The 23,509-nt window shown below is 45.0% G+C and overlaps 1 protein-coding gene across 2 annotated transcripts in view; it reads right to left on the bottom strand.

The window, feature by feature from the left end:
- Nucleotides 1–23,509, bottom strand: part of timeless (timeless circadian clock) — a 98,881-nt gene that overhangs the window by 60,383 nt on the left and 14,989 nt on the right. For both annotated transcript variants that reach the window (XM_072493637.1, XM_072493638.1), the window contains exons 5-13: nucleotides 22,870–22,932; nucleotides 22,393–22,494; nucleotides 12,553–12,708; nucleotides 10,965–11,098; nucleotides 9,866–9,953; nucleotides 7,511–7,687; nucleotides 5,854–6,071; nucleotides 5,091–5,194; nucleotides 449–618 (exon numbers count right to left, since the gene is read on the bottom strand). In XM_072493637.1, coding sequence (XP_072349738.1) covers nucleotides 449–618; nucleotides 5,091–5,194; nucleotides 5,854–6,071; nucleotides 7,511–7,687; nucleotides 9,866–9,953; nucleotides 10,965–11,098; nucleotides 12,553–12,708; nucleotides 22,393–22,494; nucleotides 22,870–22,932 — 1,212 coding nt within the window. The remainder of the gene's footprint in view (nucleotides 1–448; nucleotides 619–5,090; nucleotides 5,195–5,853; nucleotides 6,072–7,510; nucleotides 7,688–9,865; nucleotides 9,954–10,964; nucleotides 11,099–12,552; nucleotides 12,709–22,392; nucleotides 22,495–22,869; nucleotides 22,933–23,509) is intronic.

Below are 23,509 nucleotides of genomic sequence, written 5' to 3'. Positions count from 1 at the left end.
ACACACACAGAGACACACACACACAGAGACACACACACAGAGAGACACACACACAGAGAGACACACACACAGAGAGACACACACACACACACACAGACACACACACAGAGACACACGCACACACAGAGACACACACAGAGACACACACAGAGACACACGCACACAGAGACACACACACACACACACACAGATACACACACAGACACACACGCAGAGACACACACACGCAGAGACACTCACACGCAGAGACACTCACACGCAGAGACACTCACACGCAGAGACACGCACAGACACAGACACGCACAGACACACCAGAAGAGACTATACACTGTTCGGAAAGGAAATAAAACTTTAAAACTTGTGCTGAACTCTACAGCCATCAATCTAAAAGACACAGACAATTTGGAAAAATGTGAAGCCCAATGTGTAAGCCAAACACAAACATTACCTGCACAAAAAGGTTATTTTTGCCTTTACAGAATTTCTCGATCATCCGGATGAAAAGATGGGTAGTTTCAATGAGGTCCTTCAGGAAGGACTTGGGTTGCTTGGTTGCATCGTATTTCCGGAATAATGTTAAGAATAACTCCCGGAATTCCATAATATAGAAGATATTACCTGGAAATGGAACAAGATGTAGAATCATCAGCCAATTGGATGTGCACATTTGATATACAAGCTTTTTAACCAAAGCAACTCCTTTGTGTAAATTATTTCCACCATTTTCTCTGAACCCTCTCTGCTCCAAGGTGAACAATTCCAGTTTCTCTTTAGTCCCTTGTCCTAGGCATTAACTCATGAACAATGTTGACTTGTTTGTTTAACTGCGAAGGGGTGGGAGAGGAAACACCTCTTCACAAATAAAGGATCAACAGATTTCTTGCTATTGAAGAAATTATCCTGAAAAGCCAAGACTCCCTCTTAATGGACATTGCCTTATACTAGTTGACCTCGTACCACATCACCATCAATATAGCTATTAAAAGCATCATCATTCCTTGCAAAGAATTGTCCAGCACCATGTGAAACTTCCTAATAGCGGCGTAGCTGCAATCAGTAACTCAGGAAGGGAATAAAGGGGAGAGAAAATAAAAAGAATGGGTGAGCATAACCCTGCATCTCAGTGATGACACACAGGGACTACCTTGTGGAACAGTAAAACTGTACAAATTGCACTGAATCTCCATAAAGTAGAACTACTAATGTACCAAAAAAGCACATTAATTCAAGACAAGAACCTTGCACCGTGGCTATTCTCCCAAAGGATTTATAGCAACACGATTTCTACAGGACTTTTCTCCCTGCACCATAACCTCATTCCACTGAAAATCTCTACCACCTCAGTAATCAAGATACATGGCACCAGTTTTAGTTCTAACTGTACATGAAGCATCCTCAACTTGAAGGACTCATAGCTGAAGCAGGATGCGAAAGCCTTTGTGGCAGGACATCAGCATTTTGTGATATTATTCACAGGCTCCTAGAGGGCAAAATTTATAACCTGGGTACCTGCCTTTAAGAACTATCCAGCAATTTGTGCTGGCAACTGTGAACACCAGGTGAGTACAAGGTTTAGGTGCCACTGTGCGTCGGTGATGGAGGGTTTGAATGTATGTGGAAGGGGAGCAATCAAGTGGGGCTACTTTGTTCTGGATGGTGTTGAGCTTCTTGAGTATAGTTGGAGCTGCACTCATCCAGACAAGTGGAGAGTATTCCATCACACTCCTGACTTGTGTCTTGTAAATGGTGGACAGGCTTTGGGGATAGGATTCCTAGCCTCTGACCTGCCCTGGTAGCCACAGTATGAATGTGGCTGGGTCCAATTCAGTTTATGATCAATGGTAACCCCCAGGATGTTGATAGCGGGGGATTCAGCGATGGTAATGTCATTGAATGTCAATTTGCAATGGTTAGATTCTCTCTTGTAGGAGATGGTCATTGCCTGGCACTTGTGTGGTGCGAATGTAACTTGGGCCCAGGACACTATCCTAAGGAACTCCTGCAGTGATGTCCTGCAGCTGAGATGATTGACCTCCAACCACCACAACCATCTTCCTCTGTGCCGGGTATGACTCCAACTAGCGGAGGGTTTACCCCCATTGACTCCAGTTTAGCTCGGGCTCCTTGATGTCATACTCGGTCAAATGCTGCCTTGATGTCAGGGCAGTAACTCGCACCTCTCCTCACCTCACCTCACGCTTGTTCTCAGAGCATTCAGCTCTGTTGTCTATGTTTGAACCAAGGCTGTAATGGGGTCAGGAGCTGAGTGACCCTGGCGGAGCCCAAACTGAGTGTCCGTGAGCAGGATATTGCTGAGTAAGTGCCGCATGATAGCTCTGTTGATGATTCCTTCCATCACTTTGCTGATGATAGAGAGTACACTGATAGGGCAGGAATTGGATTTGTCCCTGTTTCTTGTGTACAGGACACACCTGGGCAGTTTTCCACATTGCTGGGTTGATGCCAGTGTCACTTAGCTCTGTCTATTACTTGCTGCTTGGCACACAAGTAGTCCTGTGTTGTAGCTTCACCAGGTTGACACCTCAGTATGCCTTATGTTGCTCTTGGAATGCTCTCCTGCAGTCTTCATTGAACCAGGGGTGATCCCCTGGCTTGGTGGTAATGGGGGATTGGGGGATATGCCGGGCCATGAGGTTGCAGATTGCAGTTGAACATAGAACATTACAGCGCAGTACAGGCCCTTCGACCCTCGATGTTGCGCCGCCCTATGAAACCACTCTAAAGCCCAACTACACTATTCCCTTACCATTTGAATGCCCTTAGTGTTGGCGAGTCCACTACTGTTCCAGGCAGGGCATTCCACGCCCTTATTACTCTCTGAGTAAAGAACCTACCTCTGACATCTATCCTATATCTATCTCCCCTCAATTTAAAGGTATGTCCCCTCGTGCTAGACATCACCATCTGAGGAAAAAGGCTCTCACTGTCCACCCTATCCAATCCTCTGATCATCTTGTATGCCTCAATTAAGTCACCTCTTAACCTTCTTCTCTCTAACGAAAACAGCCTCAAGTCCCTCAGCCTTTCCTCATAAGATCTTCCCTCCATAGCAGGCAACATTCTGGTAAATCTCCTCTGCACCCTTTCCAATGCTTCCACGTCCTTCCTATAATGCGGTGACCAGAATTGCACGCAATACTCCAAATGCGGCCGCACCAGAGTTTTGTACAGCTGCAACATGACCTCATGGCTCCGAAACTCAATCCCTCTACCAATAAAAGCTAACACACCGTACTCCTTCTTAACAACCCTCTCAACCTGGGTGGCAACTTTCAGGGATCTATGTACATGGACACCGAGATCTCTCTGCTCATCCACACTGCCAAGAATCTTACCATTAGCCCAGTACTCTGTCTTCCTGTTATTCCTTCCAAAATGAATCACCTCACACTTTTCTGCATTAAACTCCATTTGCCAACTCTCAGCCCAGCGCTGCAGCTTATGTATGTCCCTCTGTAACTTGTAACATCCTTCCGCACTGTCCACAACTCCACCGGCTTTAGTGTCATCTGCAAATTTACTCACCCATCCTTCTACGCCCTCCTCCAGGTCATTTATAAAAATGACAAACAGCAGTGGCCCCAAAACAGATCCTTGTGGTACACCACTAGTAACTGGACTCCAGTCTGAACACTTCCCATCAACCACCACCCTTTGTCTTCTTCCAGCTAGCCAATTTCTGATCCAAACTGCTAAACCACACTGAATCCCATGCCTCTGTATTTTCTGCAATAGCCTACCATGGGGAACCTTATCAAACGTTTTACTGAAATCTATATACACCAACTGCTATATACAACTGCTTTACCCTCATCCACCTGTTTGGTCACCTTCTCAAAGAACTCAATAATAATAATAATAATACAATTCTGCTGCTGGTGGGCCACAGCGCCTCATGGATGCCCAGTCTGGAGTTGCTAGATCTGTTGGAAGTCTATCCCATTTAGCGCGGTGGTCGTGCCACACAACATGATGGACGGTATCCTCAATGTGAAGATAGTACTTGGTCTCCACAAGGACTGTGCGGTGGTCACTCCTACCGATACTGTCATGGGCAGATACATCTGCAGCAGGCAGGCTGGTGAGGAGGAGGTCAAGTATGTTTTTCCCTCTTGTTGGTTCCCTCATTACCTGCTGCAGTCCCAGTCTAGCAGCGATGTCCTTTAGGACCCGGCCAGCTCGGTCTGTGGTGGTATTACTGAGCCACCCTTGGTGATGGACGTTGAAGTCTCTCACCCAGAGCACATTCTGCACCCTTACCACCCTCAGTGCTTCCTCCAAGTGGTGTTCAACATGGAGGAGCACTGTTTCTTCAGCCTTGGGGAGGGGTGGGGGGGCATTATGTGGTAATCAGCAGGAGGTTACCGTGCCCATGTTTGACCTGAAACCACGAGACTTCATGGGGTCCAGAGGTGATGTTGAGGAGTTCCAGGTAAACTCCCTCCTGACTGTATGCCACTGTGCCGCCACCTCTGCTGGGTCTGTGCTGCCAGTGAGACAGGACATACTCATGAATGGTGATAGTGGTGTCTGGGGCATTGTCTGTAAGGTATGATTCAGTGAGTATGACTATGTCTGCCTGTTGCTTGACTAGTCTGTGAAACAGCTCTCCCAAATTTAGCACAAGCTCCCAGATGTTAGTAAGGAGGACTTCCTTCCAAACCTACACCTTGACCAATATTGCCTTGTGTTGTCCAGTCATACTGCATCAGGCTTGGACTCCATGTGTGATACAGGCAGCATAATGCTTCCAAAAATAAAGAAGCAATCCAACTGCTGACAAGTCGGTTACACCCAGACACACCAACATTTCCCCTTTGAGCCATTCCAGCAACCGGAGATCAAGACAGATGCTGCAATGTGGCCCATTCAATGGCTACTCCCTGGGCTTGGCTTACACATGAATAAAGGGCATGAGGTGCCAGAGACAGTCCATGGAACCATAAGAAAGCAGAAGTTAACAGTTTGAGGGCAGGGAGGTTCCATTTCACAAATGTTCAGCTCAAACTTGTATTCCAGCACACTTTGCTAAGTGGAATTTTATGACATCTTTAAAAACAAAATCCTACGTTTGATAACTCTGGCACTCTCTCTTAGATTTCCATCCTTGGAGTGGTCCATTTCGTTGATTGTATTGAGCAGTTCTTGGTAAGCTTTCAGTGCTAGGTGCATTCTGAAAGAAGAGAAGAATTGTTTAAATTGTTCAAGTACAAGTTTTCTCTTAGTGCTTGGTTGCATATTAGATGATGCAGAGTATAACGAGACACAAAAGTAACGGAGGACAGATGTCCTGCCAATTTCACTCTGGCAGTTACTGGGGATGTAGAAAGATTTGGAGAAATTGCACTTTGGCACTAACAAGTGAAGCAGAGATTACCCATTACATAACTTACACCAGGAACCAGAGCTTGCTCTGTATCTGAAGTTAAAAATAATCTGTCAAAGCTACCCAGTGGTTCAGTGAGTACACATGCACAGAATTCAGCGAGAGGCCTGAGAAAATCCTAGGTTGAATCGAGTCTGTCCTGAATTAACCAATATTAGGACAGCACTAAAAATACAATAATTCCTTGGAACAGAGATGTCAGGGTTTCCACTGTAGCAATGTAACAGAGATCAGCCCAGGACTGTACCCCAGGAAATGTAAATGAAAGAAAGGGGGATAAAACTGGATGAGGAAAAATAAATAAAATATGATAAATACAACAGGGTGGAATTCAAGAGAAGCAAAGTGTGTCTGACATTTCATCTCTGCCCCCACTCAAGCGAATAGAAATGGTTGATAAACCCAGCAGTTTCACAATTTCAACTGCTGGAATTAATTCACCGTACCGTCTTGACCAGGAACTGGCTGCTGCCTTGTCAGTCAGCATCATCTCGTAGTAGTTGGTGATATTGCGCTCCACAAAGTGAAATGCTCGAATGCTGACTGTCTCCGACACCAGTTCAGGACAGAATGTATGCACCCGGTTGAACTCCATGAAAAATGACATGGCCCAGAGGTAGTAGGTCTCATCAAACTGCTGCGCCTTCTCACGAATAAGGTTGTCCTAGAAATTGAAAGAGCACACCCCGATAATATTAAAAGTCTTTGTGTATGCGTCCAATTCCTATTTAATTGCTTCTAGTCACATTATTTCAGTCACTTCTACCTATGACGTCTTTATCGAGTCCCTCCAGCTCATCTCTCCAAGAAAGATGACACTGTGCTCTTTACCAGAGATATGGAGATGCCGGCTTTGGACTGGGGTGAGCACAGTAAGAAGTCTTACAACACCAGGTTAAAGTCCAACAGGTTTGTTTCAAACACTAGCTTTCGGACCATTTCATTCACCTGAGGAAGTGCTCCGAAAGCTCGTGTTTGAAACAAACCTGTTGGACCTTAACCTGGTGTTGTAAGACTTCTTACTGTGCTTTACCAGAGAGTTAGATCGCCTCTCGCAGCTCTGTCGTTGAGCAGCTGCCAGGCTGCTTAGGTCTCACTAATAATAGGGAGACCCAAGCTGGCATATTCTAAAAAGAATCCTAATAGCAGGACTTGCACATCAACTTGAGAACCTTCTATTATATGAAGCAAAGCTTCTTTATGTTTGCTGTTTAAATTACGTTTTGAGGTCACTGTTATTTCTTAAAATGCAAACTTCTGGAAGGGGGGAAAAGAGGACACTACCGTGCTTCTCAGGGCAGTGTCCTTGCGCCAACCATCTTCCGCTGCTTCATCAATGACCTTGCCTCCATCATAAGGTCAGAAATGGGGATATTCGCTGATGACTGCACAATATTCAGAACCATTTGTGACTCCTCAGATACTGAAGCAGTCCGTGCTAACATGCAGAAAGACCTGGGCAATATTCAGGTTTTGCCTTCTAAATGGTAAGCAACATTCGCGCCACACAAGTACCAGGCAACGACCATCTCCAACAAGAGAGAATCTAACCATCACCCCATGGCATTACCATCGGAACTGGAGCTGCCATTTAAATATCTTGGCTACAAGAGCAGGTCAGAGGCGGTTAACTCAACTCCGGACTCCCCCAAAGCTTGTCCACCATCATCTACAAGGCCCAATCAGGAGTGTGATTGATCACTCTCCACTTAGCTGGATGAATGTGGCTCCGACAACCGTCAAGAAGTTCAACACCATCCAGGATGAAGCAGCCCCGCCTGATCAGCATCCCATCCACCACCTTCAACATTCATTCCCTCCATCACAGTCACACAGAGGCAACAATGTATACCATCTTCAAGATGCAATGCAGCAACTCGCCAAGACTCCTTCAACAGCATCTGCCGAACCCACAACCGTTACCACTTAGAAGGACAAAGGCAGCACTCATTGGAACACAACCACTTTGCAAGTTCTCACTCCCCCACCCCACCCCCACCTTCCCAAAGGCAATAAATGCTGACCTTGCCAGTGATGCCTGCTTCCCAAAAAGAATTTAAAAAGGAATGGTTCTCATGCTCTTTCATTTCCTTAACCACATACCTTAACCACATACATGAGCTGGTTGTAACAATTCTCCAAGAAATCAACACAGAATTCCTTCAGGAACAGTCTGACATTCAGAGCAGAGCGCCGTTTGCTCTCCACCTCTTTTGCTGCTTGTTTCCTTTTTGGCACTCTTTTCATCTTCTTGCCACAGTCATGGCTGTAATTTTTCACCTAAGAAGATTTATGATTAGAATATTAAATGTTGAAACTGATTAAATGTTTAATACAGTTCACAGACTGTACCTCCACCTCTAGAGAAGTGAGCAAATTTCCCAACACAATAACATTAAGAGCACCATAGGGAAAGCTATGTGGTGTGGACAATAATACTTTTTATTTTATAAATGAATGTGGCTCCGGCAACCGTCAAGAAGTTCAACACCATCCAGGATGAAGCAGCCCCGCCTGATCAGCATCCCATCCACCACCTTCAACATTCATTCCCTCCATCACGGTCACACAGAGGCAACAATGTATACCATCTTCAAGATGCAATGCAGCAACATTGCCAAGACTCCTTCAACAGCACATTAATTTTGAATGCCCTTCAAGGAAGGGAGAGATTCAGTAATGGGATAATATATGAATAGCATTAATGAAAGTGTACCAATAATTTCTTGTCTGGTCAAGGGGTGGGTGGAAAGAAAAAGCAAGGTACCTGAGATAAAGATAGCTTCAAGACAACCCACCTGGTGATGGGAATTTGGAATCAAGTCATTACTGTGCGTCAGGACTCTGTAATCATATCTGATCAGACAGTTCAGCAGTATTGCAGGACACTGTCAATAGATCAGCTGGCGTGACTCACTAATGAAACCTGGAGGGATATAGCCATCGCTGGGGTCATGGATTCTTTACACAGCTCCAGATAACCAATGCCCTAAAAAGAGTGGCTCTAGCCAAATAAATTGGCCAGTATTCCACCAACTGCATGTTTCAGATTACAACAGTGCACACCTTGCACCGGTGGACCTATCAGCCTCAGCTCTGCCAACCTATGCCCGTGGGTAAGTGGTCTGTCTCCCTGAGGGGAGAGTGTGCAGATTCAATTTCTAACACAATCGGTGTCCGATTTCTGAGTAACTTGTTCTGGCAATTCGGAATATGATGACGGATTTCTACGATGCCAACTAGCAAGGAACCAAAATATCCATTAGCAATTATGGATTTTAGAACTGCAGTATAGAGAAATGTATCATCTTGCGTGATACAGAGCCTACCAACCAAGTGGCCCAGCCTCAATCCCCATTTTGTGCCGAATTAGCTGATTTTAGCCGGGCTAGACCCAACTTAGCCATGTTGCTGTGGGGCAGTGTGTATGTAAGTGCATGTGATAGGGTACTACAGTAAGGGCACTTAGAAATGCATGCTATTTTATGTAAAGGGGGAAGGAGTGCCAACGGAGAAAAAGCTGCTCCTGATCACTATTTTGTTAATCCCATTGGATAGAGGGAGAGCGTGCACATAGATTTAGTAAGAATCAGGTTCAGCTGTGACACACTCTTTCTAAATTTACATTAAATGGGTCTTGCAGAAGAAAAGAAAATTGGAACAACATACGCCGTTACTGAACCTGTACCATGGGATATCCAATGGTGCTATTTACTCTTTTTCTTAAAAACAGCACATATTCCGAGGGAATAATATGATACAACCAACTATCAAAGGAATTGTGAAAACTGTCAATAAACATTAACTACCAAACATTATAAATTTGATTAAATTCAGATTTTTCACTCGCATTGTAATTCAGTACTTTTTGAATCACAGGTTTGAAATTACAACCTTCTGAAACTTCTATTGAGTAGAATTTAAAATCTACCAAGAACACACTGCAGATCGAGGCTGCCATCTTTCAATGCAAGAAAACAGGCACTTGTTTTACTTTATTCATTCAGGGGACATGGCCGTCACTGGCAAGGCCAGCATTTATTGTCCATTCCTAATTCCGCTCGAGATGCTGGTGACTTTGATTTTAAATTTTTGATACTAGGAGTGTTTTTTGCAGACTGATAGATAATAATCAAGAATAAAGCCAAGGAAAGGCCTTACCCAGGAGTATTGCTTCAAAATCTTCTGAAATATCAATGTCAAGATAGTTTAAGATGCTGCCTCTTATCCTACCTGAACTGGTTGGCATTGTTTTTTTAATAAACGTTTTATTGAGGTTTTTTCTTTGGCAGTTTAACAGCAACAAAATCCACAATATAAATAACAAGAAAATATATATATATATAAATATATACACCACTCTCTCCCGCTTGTTGGCATTGTTGATAAGTGGGAGTGTAGTAAACTGTACAATATATATATTTTTTTAATTCCTTAATAGCTGTCACAATCACTCACTTTGTGGACACCCATGTGGCAAACAACATCTCGGTCTGCAATTGACTTCAAGCCTTGTATGAGGAATGTCCCCCCAAAACGAGAATGCCTAAAACAAACAAAGTAGACACTCAGTAAACAAGAAATCAAAGTCTAAAAAATATCTTCCACTTTTATACTTGTGCCTTTTTTTGGATCAACAATGTGCTTGCCTGGGAGCCAAATTAAACAGCAATGTTTTTTTGGGGGGAAGGATAGGTAGACATGAGTGATCAAGTCCATACCCAAGCTAGGGCGGCATATGGCACAGTGGTTAGCACTGGGACTGCGGCGCTGAGGACCCGGGTTCACTGTCCGTGTGGTGTTTGCACATTCTCCCCGTGTTTGTGTGGGTCTCGCCCCCACAGCCCAAAGATGTGCAGGCTAGGTGGATTGGCCACACTAAATTGCCCCTTCATTGGAAAAAAAAAATGGGTACTTTAAATTTATTTTTTAAAAAAGAAAAGAAAAGTCCATACCCAAGCTTCCCCACGGGGAGGGAAGAGCAGGGGCAGAAGGAAAGCTGCTCAGTAATAGCGTTATTGTAGCTGCTTGTGCAATAAGTGCTGACTTAGCCAGTAACACCTACATCCCATGAACAAATTTTTAAAAACCTCCAAGATAGCAGCACTCCTCTAATCTCCAATTGTAATTGGAGGCTGGTTTAGCACACTGGGCTAAATTGCTGGCTTTGAAAGCAGACCAAGGCAGCCAGCAGCACGGTTCAATTCCCGTACCAGCCTCCCCGAACAGGCGCCGGAATGTGGCGACTAGGGGCTTTACCCAGTAACTTCATTGAAGCCTACTTGTGACAATAAGCGATTATTTCATTTTTCATAATTGTTCTACCATTGGTGGCCATGCCTTCAGTTGCCTAGACCCCATGCACTGAAACGCTCTCCCCTACACCTCTCTTTCCATGGTTCTAGCACTTGAAGGGGATTCAGGTAAGACATAGGACTTCTACATGGTGGTACCAATTCTTCAACCCATGCCCCTTTCAAATCAAGCGCATGTGGAGCTGAGCATAGGGCCCTCTGCAACGCTAAATCTCAAATATTTCACCCGTCTTGATTCTCACCTGGTCCCTCTTTCAAAGGTTCTTTTCTTCTTCGCAGCCAGCTCTCTCTGCTTTAAGATTTCAAGCTCTCTGGACTCGTTGTCTTTCTCCTTCACAGTTTTTGCTTGCCCTGTAGTGGCAAGATGGTCAGGTTTCTATAGGACAAATTCCAAAATGATCACTCCAGTCAAATTTATTTCACTCTATTTTCCAAAATAGAAAGTCCACTATTTCTTTGCAAGGACATGCTTCTTATGCTTGTGTGTTACTGTTTTTGTGCTGCTAGCTCAGTTGGTACATGCACGACCAACAAGGTAAAGAGTTACAAACGGCAGATCCCTAGATTCAATGCTTGACCTGCACCAATCTCAGAGAGGGCAGTGGACGTATACTACAATTGGCCTCAGGATCTCAACAAGATACAATGAAGATGAAAAAAACAAAAACAAATCAAATTAAAAGGCATTCTCTTCTCGCACCACATAGCAACCTGCTTTCAGGCCTTCACGATGCCACTGGGACATACTTAAGAGCCGCTTGGGGCAATTATCTCCTTACAGAGGTACACAAAGAACGAAAGACTTGCATTTTTATAGTGCTTTTCATGACCTGAAGAGGTCCCAAAGTGCTTCACAATTAATTAAGCACGTTTGAAGTGCAGTCACTGTCATAATGTAGAAAACACAACAAGCTATTTGCACAAAGCAAAGTCCCCAAAACAACAAGGTGATAATGAGATCATGTGTTTTTGTGATGTTGATTGAGGGATAAATATTGGACAGGACACCGGGGATAACTCTCCTGCTCTTCTTTGAAATAGTGTCAAGGGATCCATGGCATCCACCCGAGAGGACAGACAGATCTCAGTTTAATGTTTGATCACAAAGACACAGTATGATGCTGCCTCAGTACTCCCGTTGGAACATCAGCCTCAATTTTTGTGCTAAAGTCTTTGGAGTGGGACTTAAACCCACAATCTTCTTACTCAGAAGCAAGAATTCTATCCACTGAGCCAAGACTCCCACACAGCCTCTATTTCCTACAACACCACCACTCAAATCAGGGAATGTGAGCCGAGGAGTGGACATGAAAGGGTGTTTATTATTCCATTGCGCACTGGTATGAAACTCTTCTAGGGCAGCACAGTGGCGCAGTGGTTAGCACTGCTGCCTCACGGTGCCGAGGTCCCAGGTTCGATCCCGGCCCCTGGGTCACTGTCCGTGTGGAGTTTGCACATTCTCCCCGTGTCTGCGTGGGTCTCACCCCCACAACCCAAAGATGTGCAGGGTAGGTGAATTGGCCTCGCTAAATTGCCCCTTAATTGGAAGAAAAGAATTGGGTACTCCAAATTTTAATTGAGGCCAAAACAGCATTCTCATTAATCAGATTCCATTTCTCTCGCTTCCCCTTTGCCCACACTAAAATTGCCCTTGGTGTCCAAAAAAAGGTTAGGTAGGGTCATGGGGAAAGGTGTGGGGATAGGGTAGAGGTGTGCAGCTTAAGTAGGCTGCTCTTTCCAAGGGCCGGTGCAGACCCGATGGGCCAAATGGCCTCCTTCTGCACTGTAAATTCTATGATTCTATGATGCCATGTATGATTCAGCACTGACCTGATCTCTGAACATGAGGGAGATTATTTCCAGTATGTGCATGGCCCACTGTTGCTCCTCCTGGGAAGTAGCTAGAAACTTAATCAGATCATCCATCCCACTCATGTGCATCGCCCATAACACCTTGTCGTGCACACTGGCATCATCATCAACATTCTGCGTGGATAATAAAATGTGTGTAAACAATAGAAAAGCAAAATTACACTCAAAATTGAACATACAAGAAGTAAAATATTAGCACGGTGTTGTGATGTTTAAGGGAGCTTGTTTGCCAAGTTACATGAATGGTCTTTTTTTTTTTTTTAAAAGTCAGTTCAGACATTTTAATCTAGCAGAGGGCAGTAGAGCGGAGATGCTGATTGGCTGTTGCGGGTGGAATTTGCATACGTCCGTGTGCTCACCCGAACTTGAAGGTGGTTTGTGGAGGAGCTGTTGTCAAGTGACACTTAAACCTGAAACACTTCTTGAGTGTTTCCCTCCCTTCCCCCTCCTCTAACCAAAACAAAAATAACCGCTGTAAAGATCAAGAGGAAGGCTCGAGGGCAGGTAGAAGTAAAAAGAAGTTGAACCGTGAGGTCACAGCCTGCAGGTAAGGGATTGGCTGGTGACTGGTAAGTAGTTTTTCTTTTCTTTTCCCTCAGGTGTTATCGTGCGGGGCGCAGAGGTTGCTGAGTGAGTGCTTGCTGAGAAGGGAAGTGAATAACAGGTAAGCTCTTTCTTTCTTTTTCTTTTATCTAGAGGGGATGGCAGGGAAGGTAGTGCAATGCTCCTCCTGCAGAATGTTTGAGGTGAGGGACGCCGTCAGTGTCCCTGCTGATTTCATATGTGGGAAGTGCACCCATCTCTAGCTCCTCAGAAACCGCGTTAGGGAACTGGATGAACTTCGGATCATTCGGGAGGCAGAGGTGGTCATAGATAGAAGCTTCAGGGATGTAGTTACTCAGTTACTCCGAAGAATAAAGAAGGGTGACGGTGAGAGGGGCTGGAAGGAAGCAGTCAGTACAGGGATCCCCTGTGGTCGTTCCCCTTAGTAACAAGCTTTGGATACTGTTTGGGGGGGGGGGGGGGGGGGGGGGGGGGGGGGGACTTATCAGGGGTAAGCCATGAGGTACAGGTCTCTGGCACAGAGTCTGTCGCTGTTGCTCAGAAGGGAAGGGGGGAGAGGAGTTGAGCATTAGTCATTGGAGACTCCATAGTTAGGGGGATAGATAGGAGATTTTGTGGGAACGAGAGAGACTTGCTGTTGGTGTGTTGCCTCCCAGGTGCCAGGGTGGGTGATGTCTCGGATCGTGTTTTAGGGATCCTTAAGGGGGAGGGGGAGCAGCCCCAAGTCGTGGTCCACATAGGTACCAATGGCATAGGTAGGAAAAGGGATAGGGATGTAAGACAGGAATTCAGGGAGCTAGGGTGGAAATTTAGATCTAGGACAAACAGAGTTATTATCTCTGGGTTGTTACCCGTGCCACGTGATAGCGAGACGAGGAATAGGGAAAGAGAGGAGTTGAACACGTGGCTACAGGGATGGTGCAGGAGGGAGGGTTTCAGATTTCTAGATAATTGGGGCTCATTCTGGGGTCGGTGGGACCTCTACAAAAGGAGCATCCGGAATAAGGTGGGTGAACTTGCGGCATGGGTTGGTACCTGGGACTTCGATGGTGTGGCCATTTCGGAGACATGGATAGAGCAGGGACAGGAATGGTTGTTGCAGGTGCCGGGGTTTAGACATTTCAGTAAGCTCAGGGAAGTTGGTAAAAGAGGGGTAGGGGTGGCATTGTTAGTCAAGGACAGTATTACAGTGGCAGAAAGGACGTTTGATGAGGACTCGTCTACTGAGGTAGTATGGGCTGAGGTTAGAAACATGAAAGGAGAGGTCACCCTGTAAGGGGTTTTCTATAGGCCTCCGAAAAGTTCCAGAGATGTAGAGGAAAGGATTGCAAAGATGATTCTGGATAGGAGAGAAAGCAACAGGGCATTTGTTATGGGGGACTTTAACTTCCCAAATATTGACTGAGAAACACTATAGTTCGAGTACATTAGATGGGTCCGTTTTTGTCCAATGTGTGCAGGAGGGTTTCCTGACACAGTATGTAGATAGGCCAACGAGAGGCGAGGCCATATTGGATTTGGTACTGGGTAATGAACCAGGACAAGTGTTAGATTTGGAGGTAGGTGAGCACTTTGGCGACAGTGACCACAATTCGATTACGTTTACTTTAGTGATGGAAAGGGATAGGTATATACCGCAAGGGCAAGAGTTATATCTGGGGGAAAGGCAATTATGATGCGATGAGGCAAGGCTTAGGATGCATCGGATGGAGAGGAAAACTGCAGGGGATGGGCACAATGGAAATGTGGAGCTTGTTCAAGGAACAGCTACTGCGTGTCCTTGATAAGTATGTACCTCTCAGGCAGGGAGGAAGTGGTCGAGCAAGGGAACCGTGGTTTACGAAAGCAGTCGAAAGACTTGTCAAGAGGAAGAAGGAGGCTTATGTAAAGATACAACATGAAGGTTCATTTAGGGCGCTCGAGAGTTACAGGTTAGCTCGGAAGGTCCTAAAGAGAGAGCTAAGAAGAGCCAGGAGGTGACATGAGAAGTATTTGGCAGGTAGGATCAAGGATAACCCTAAAGCTTTCTATAGATATGTCAGGAATAAACGAATGACTAGGGTAAGAGTAGGGCCAGTCAAGGACAGTAGTGGGAAGTTGTGCTTGGAGTCCGAGGAGATTGGAGAGGTGCTAAATGAATATTTTTCGTCAGTATTCACACAGCAAAAAGACAATGTTGTCGAGGAGAATACTGAGATTCAGGCTACTAGACTTGAGGTTCATAAGGAGGAGGTGTTAGCCATTCTGGAAAGTGTGAAAATAGATAAGTCCCCTGGGCCGGATGGGATTTATCCTAGGATTCTCTGGGAAGCTAGGGAGGAGATTGCTGAGCCTTTGGCTTCGATCTTTAAGTCATCTTTGTCTACAGGAATAGTGCCAGAAGACTGGAGGATAGTAAATGTTGTCCCCTTGTTCAAGAAGGGGAGTAGAGACAACCCCGGTAACTATAGACCAGTGAGCATTACGTCTGTTGTGGGCAAAATCTTGGAAAGGTTTATAGGAGATAGGATGTATAAGCATCTGGAAAGGAATAATTTGATTAGATAGCCAACACGGTTTTGTGAAGAGTAGGTCGTGCCTCACAAACCTTATTGAGTTCTTTGAGAAGGTGAGCAAACAGGTGATGAGGGTAAAGCAGTTGATGTGGTGTATATGAATTTCAGTAAAGCGTTTGATAAGGTTCCCCACAGTAGGCTACTGCAGAAAATACAGAGGCATGGGATTCAGGGTGATTTAGCAGTTTGGATTAGAAATTGGCTAGCTGAAAGAAGACAAAGGGTGGCGGTTGATGGGAAATGTTCAGACTGGAGTCCAGTTACTAGCGGTGTACCACAAGGATCTGTTTTGGGGCTACTGCTGTTTGTCATTTTTATAAATGACCTGGAGGAGGGCGTAGAAGGATGGGTGAGTAAATTTGCAGATGACACTAAAGTCGGTGGAGTTGTGGACAGTGCGGAAGGATGTTACAAGTTAAAGAGGGACATAGATAAGCTGCAGCGCTGGGCTGAGAGTTGGCAAATGGGGTTTAATGCAGAAAAGTGTGAGGTGATTCATTTTGGAAGGAATAACAGGAAGACAGAGTACTGGGCTAATGGTAAGATTCTTGGATCCACATGCAGTGTGGATGAGCAGAGAGATCTCGGTGTCCATGCACATAGATCCCTGAAAGTTGCCACCCAGGTTGAGAGGGTTGTTAAGAAGGCGTACGGTGTGTTAGCTTTTATTGGTAGAGGGATTGAGCTTCGGAGCCATGAGGTCATGTTGCAGCTGTACAAAACTCTGGTGCGGCCGCATTTGGAGTATTGCGTGCAATTCTGGAAGCATTGGAAAGGGTGCAGAGGAGATTTACCAGAATGTTGCCTCGTATGGAGGGAAGATCTTATGAGGAAAGACTGAGGGACTTCAGGCTGTTTTCGTTAGACAGAAGAAGGTTAAGAGGTGATTAATGGAGGCATACAAGATGATCAGAGGATTGGATAGGGTGGACTGTGAGAGCCTTTTTCCTCGCATGGTGATGGCTAGAACGAGGGGACATAGCTTTAAATTGAGGGGTGATAGATATAGGACAGATGTCAGAGGTAGGTTCTTTACTCAGAGTAGTAAGGGCATGGAATGCCCTGCCTGCAACAGTAGTGGACTCGCCAACACGAAGAGCATTCAAATGGTCATTGGATAGACATATGGACGATAAGGCAATAGTCTAGATGGACTTTAGAGTGGTTTCACAGGTCGGCGCAACATTGAGGGCCGAAGGGCCTGTACTGAGCTGTAATGTTCTATGTTCTATCTCCTCGTAACACGGAAGTACTGACTCAGCAAGTCAGGCAACGTCGGTGAAGAGAACAGAGTTAATGCTTCAGGTCAAGGTGACTTTCATCAGAACCATTCACAGTATGTTTCTTTTGTATTGTAGTAATGGCTATGACCTGGGGGGCTTGGCGCCTGCCTTTACACTCAGCCTCAATGTGAAGAACATTCTGAGCTACCCCAGTAGGTTCAGAAGAGGACTGAACTGAGACATACAGGAAGGTTTGAAGTGGGTTATTTTGGGGGGCAATAGAGAAAAATAAGAGAAAATCAGTCTGTGCTTCGGCTCTCATCACTAGCCACTGATCTGGGATGGAAAGTGCATATGTACGAGGACAGGATTAGACTTGGATTGCTCACTCAGTTCCTCCTCTGAGGTTCAATGCCCAGACTCAATTTATCCAAGGCATTTTCCAAATTATTTACAGAACAGGTGAAGTAACCACCATCCACAAGGCATAGTTCTAATCAACTCACACATGAACTTATAGTGAAGTTTTACAAAACATTGGTTTGGTCTCAACTGGAGTATTGTGCCCAATTCTGTGCACCACACTTTGGAAAGGATGAGAGGCATTAGAGTGCACTTGATAAGGTTCCCCATGGTAGGCTTATGCAGAAAGTAAGGAGGCATGGGATAGTGGGAAATTTGGCCAGTTGGATAACGAACTGGCTAACCGATAGAAGTCAGAGAGTGGTGGTGGATGGCAAATATTCAGCCTGGATCCCAGTTACCAGTGGCGTACCGCAGGGATCAGTTCTGGGTCCTCTGCTGTTTGTGATTTTCATTAATGACTTGGATGAGGGAGTTGAAGGGTGGGTCAGTAAATTTGCAGACGATACGAAGATTGGTGGAGTTGTGGATAGTGAGGAGAGCTGTTGTCAGCTGCAAAGAGACATAGATAGGATGCAGAGCTGGGCTGAGAAGTGGCAGATGGAGTTTAACCCTGAAAAGTGTGAGGTTGTCCATTTTGGAAGGACAAATATGAATGGGGAACACAGGGTTAACGGTAGGGTTCTTGGCAATGTGGAGGAGCAGAGAGATCTTGGGGTCTATGTTCATACATCTTTGAAAGTTGCCACTCAAGTGGACAGAGCTGTGAAGAAGGCCTATGGTGTGCTAGCGTTCATTAACAGAGGGATTGAATTTAAGAGCCGTGAGGTGGTGATGCAGCTGTACAAAACCTTGGTAAGGCCACATTTGGAGTACTGTGTACAGTTCTGGTCGCCTCATTTTAGGAAGGATGTGGAAGTTTTGGAAAAGGTGCAAAGGAGATTTACCAGGATGTTGCCTGGAATGGAGAATAGGTCTTACGAGGAAAGGTTGAGGGTGCTAGGCCTTTTCACATTAGAACAGAGAAGGATGAGGGGCGACTTGATAGAGGTTTATAAGATGATTAGGGGTATAGATAGAGTAGACAGTCAGAGATTTTTTCCCCGGGTGGAACAAACCATTACAAGGGGACATAAATTTAAGGTGAATGGTGGAAGATATAGGGGGGGATGTCAGAGGTAGGTTCTTTACCCAGAGAGTAGTGGGGGCATGGAATGCACTGCCTGTGGAAGTAGTTGAGTCGGAAACATTAGGGACCTTCAAGCAGCTATTGGATAGTTACATGGATTACGGTAGAATGATATAGTGTAGATTAATTTGTTCTTAAGGGCAGCACGGTAGCATTGTGGATAGCACAATTGCTTCACAGCTCCAGAGTCCCAGGTTCGATTCCGGATTGGGTCACTGCCTGTGCGGAGTCTGCACATCCTCCCCGTGTGCGCGTGGGTTTCCTCCGGGTGCTCCGGTTTCCTCGCACAGTCCAAAGATGTGCAGGTTAGGTAGAGTGGCCATGATAAATTGCCCTTAAGTGTCCAAAATTGCCCTTCGTGTTGGGTGGGGTTACTGGGATAGGGCGGAGGTGTTGACCTTGGGTAGGGTGCTCTTTCCAAGAGCCGGTGCAGACTCGATGGGCCGAATGGCCTCCTTCTGCACTGTAAATTCTATGATAATCTATGAAAAAACATTTCCACAAATTGTTTCAAGAATGAGGGATTTCAATTACATGGATAGATTGGAGAATCTGGGGTCATTCGCCTTTGAGAAGGCGGAGAGATGAGATAGTGGCGTTCAAAATCATGAAGATCTGGACAGTGTAAATAGGGAGAAACCATTCCCACCGGCAGTAGGGTCGAGAAACAGGGGACACCGATTTACGGTGAATTGCAAAAGGACCAAAGGCAACATGAGGAAAAATGTTTCTTTTACGCAATGAGTGGTTTGGATCTGCAATACACTGCCTGAGTGTGTGATGGGAGGTAGATTCATCAGGGACTTCAAAAGGGAAGCGATTATTTGAAGAGAAAAAAAATTGGACTGCGGAGTTGCACCAGCTGAGCGAATGCTGGCGTGAACTGGCACAGATATGGTGGGTCAAATGGGCTCCTTCTGTGTCCATCATTCTATGAAGAACGACTTGAGTGAGGAGTCAGTTTCCAGCACATGGAACCAAACTCCGATGATTGCAGAACAGAGAAGCAAGAATTTATTGAGTGTTTTATTCTTGATGAGTGAACCTTTCAACAGTTTTATCATTATTGGAAAGTTAGTTAATTTACTCATAAAAAAGTGTAATATTGACTTTAATACTGACTTTACAGCTTGTGACTTAACAAGATACAGAACAGATAAATCAGCAAGTTTGTGAAAGTTCAGTGAGGTAGGTACCGTACTTCCCACTTCAATTGGATCGTGGGGTTGGAGATTTAATACAATTCAGGAATTTTCAATTAAATAAACGTGAGGCTATTTTCATCTCCCAATCTCAAGAGAAATCCATCATATTATTTCAGTTGTTTGCCCAAAAGTGTAGAAACAAACCCGTACAGTATGGCACACTGTAGTTTGCCAGCTGAGGTTTGTTACTGCCATTTGCGATGCCTCCCCAATGCACCCAAGTCACGTCAGTCATAGACATGTGCTACTTTTAATCATTTTCCTGACCAAACCAGAGCCAAACTGGAATAAGCAAGTGTCAGATCAGATCCAAAGATTGCTAAGATATTGGACCACACCCACAACGTATTAAAAATATATATATTTAAATTTAGAGTACCCAATTAATTTTTCCCCAATTAAGGGGCAATTTATCGCGGCCAATCCACCGACCTGCACATCTTTGGGTTGTGGGGGTGAGACCCACGCAGACACGGGGAGAATGTGCAAACTCCACACGGACAGTGACCCAGAGCTGGGATCGAACCTGGGACCTCGGCGCCGTGAGGCAGCAGTGCTAACCACTGCCGCCACCGTGCTGCCCTTCGTTTTTTAAATTTTAAGACTGCGCAGAAAGATCGATTTGCTCCAGGAGTTATTGCTTCAGAAATAGGGCTTGGTTATTTTTTTACAAACAAGACTTTATTAAATCAAAAGAAAAAAACAATTGGTGGGATTTACCATACAACCCGCCATGTGTTTTTCAGCTGCCAGCCAGCGGGATATTCTGGTCCCGCCGTTGTCAACGGGATTTCTTATTGGCTTCACCCCTCGTCGCCAGGAAACCCGTGTACCGGTGGGACCAGAATATCCACTGGTGTGAACCCCCGGTAAATTCCGCCCAATATTTAAACTTCAAACCTAACAAGAACAGCTTACATAATAATGACATGTATCTCTTAACCCCAACACACAATTTCCCATTAGCCAGCACATAAAATGAACATACAACTCTCAACTCCACTTATGCAGGCAGACAACAATGATACTTGCATTTACAGAACATACTCCTGCTGTTAGTGCGGCTCCTTTCTGAAAGCCGGTCTCTGTGGCAGCTTTTCATGACCTCTCCTGGTGGCTTTCCAAATCCTTCTGCTCCAATCTGTTTGAACAGGATTCTTTTTTTCTCTCCGAGCTCCGCCCAGCCCCCCAAACAATGATTCTGTCCTGTGGTGTCTAGACTTGAACTCGTCATTGCTATCTGGGCTTTTGATTACTCACTCTAGTTTACACAAAATAACAGAGCCATGCCATGAGTATGCAACTAATCTCACAATTTACGGACAAAAGAGGCCATCAGACTCTGTAATGGGCTAATAGCTGGTCAGATCGGAGTGTCCCGGAGGACAATGGATCTTGAGTGAATCACCCCGGCTGAACAGGGGTTTCCTGGTTATTCCTATTAGCAACTTTAAGTCTGAATGGGACAATGTAACTCAGGCCAGGTGCGGGAATATACCTCTGACTCTGTGCTAGCAGTTTTACCCTCAGTCTGTTAACGCCAAAATTGCCCACTACATCTTCGATCCAATTTATAATAATCTTTATTATTGTCACAAGTAGGTTTACATTAACACTGCAATGAAGTTACTGTGAAAATCCCCTAGTTGCCACACTCCGGCTCCTGTTCGGGTACACGGAGGGAAAATTCAGAATGTCCAATTCACCTAACAAGCACATCTTTCAGGACTTGTGGGAGGAAACCGGAGCGCCCGGAGGAAACCTACGCAGACACGGGGAGAACGTGCAGACTCCACACAGACAGTGATCCAAGCCAGGAATTGAACCTGGGACGGGTGACGCAACAGTGCTAATCACTGTGCTACCATGCCGCCCACATTTCCTCACATCTCCCTATCGTAACACAAGTAGGAATCCATCTACAACTTGAGGTTTCATGCAAAAACAGATTGGGTACATAATAGAAATGAAAAAAATCTCACAACCTTAGCTTTAAGTCATAAAATGTTACGTGACTATAGGAGGGATCATAGAAAAAGAATAGAGGAGACATGTCTCAGGAACACTGGGCGAGATTCGCCGTTTAGGAGACTACATTCTCCTGCTGGAGCTGAATTACAGATTTGCACTCCTGCTGTCAATTTCCAGCTGACCACTTCAAAATCATCAAGCGTGATGGGGGTGATTGGAAAGCACATAACTCTCTTTGAAGTGATTGATGTTTAGAAACATTGTGGTTAGAGCACATCAGAGTTACTCAACCGTAAAGGAAGATGAATGAAGCAAGGCTGACAGCTGTGCACGTGGAAATTGTCAATCACAGCCCAGTAAGGGAAATGAATGAATGACTTGCAGCTCAAGGATCTGAGGGGTTTGAACAGAGGTCGCTGGTTTCTCTTTCCAAGAATTGACACATGATACCATTAAAATCTTTTAAAAATCTATTTCCTGTTTAAATATATTCAATGACTTGACCTCCACAGCCCTTCCACAGATTCACCACCCTCTGAGTGAAGACATTGCTCCTCATCTCAGTCCTAAATGGTCTATCCCGTATCCCGAGACTGTACCCCCTGGTTCCAGACTCCCCAAACAGGGAAAACATCCTCCCTACATCTAGCCTCTTCAGCCGTTACAATTTTATGTTTCAATCAAACTCTTGTGAATACAGGCCCAGTCAAACCAATCTCTCTTCATACCTTCTCCTCGTCAGGATCATGCGGTACATGTAGAATGTTTCGAACCAGCAACAGGATCCTTTCAATCAGTAGATTATCCTCCTCCTGTCTCTGCTCCCAATCCTGTTACAGAAACATCATGCATTAAGTGGGGGAGGAAACACCCTCACAACCATGTGTGCAATTCTTGTAACAAGCATTTCTTGGCAGCAGATAACACTTCAATCCTGCCCTCAATGGACATCCATGTGTAGTTTCTAGCAAGAGAACAGTAATCAGCAGCAGAAACTTGTGTCCATATGCCTCCTCCTCCCCAACCAAGGGAAGATTGAGGCCAAACGTAGGAACCCAAGTGCTGTGCTGCCTGAGATCACCAAGCTACGCACCAACCAAACCCAAAATCTGTGTATGGCTGAGGAACACAGCAGCAGATGCTTTTACCAGCTGAGCTATCCCAGGTCAGTTTTTCTTTTTAAATAAAGTTGTATTTTCACTTACCAGCTGCAGGAGATCATAAAGTTTTTCACTGAGCACTCCAAACACCTTTTCATCTGCAAAAGCCTACAACATAAACACAATGGCTTAATTACACTCGAAATTCAGAGTTCTTCAAACAAAAAAAGGTGCAATTAATTACGTACAAGCTACAAATCATTCTAGATTTCAATACAAGCAGATACTTCTGAACAGCGGGACGCATTCAAGAAGGAAATAGGGACAGTGCAGGGCCAACATGTTCCAATAAAGAAAAAGGGTGGGACCAGCAAATCCAGTGAGGAATATACAGTATTGGATCAGGAGAAAAAGGGAGGCTTATGATATTGAGGTCTCAACAGAGCAGAAGCCCTAGAGGTATATAGAATGTGCAAGAGGGAACTTAAGAAGGAAATTAGGAGATCAAAAAGGGGACATGAAAGGATAGTAGCAGGTAAAATAAAGGAAAATCCTAAATTATTTTACAAGTAAATTAAGGATAAATGGATAACTAGGGAAAGAGCCGGGCCTATTAAGGAACACAGGGGTAATTTGAGTGTGGAGCCGGAGGATGTGGGTAGGGTTCTAAATGAATGCTTTGTGCCGGTGATCACTGGTGAGATGAGGGAAATGCATTTGACATAGTCTACTTGGACTTGATAAA

The sequence above is a fragment of the Scyliorhinus torazame genome, chromosome X (assembly GCF_047496885.1).
Source record: "Scyliorhinus torazame isolate Kashiwa2021f chromosome X, sScyTor2.1, whole genome shotgun sequence".
Taxonomy (NCBI): Eukaryota; Metazoa; Chordata; class Chondrichthyes; order Carcharhiniformes; family Scyliorhinidae; genus Scyliorhinus; species Scyliorhinus torazame.
This window is presented reverse-complemented; position numbering and strand designations above follow the sequence as displayed.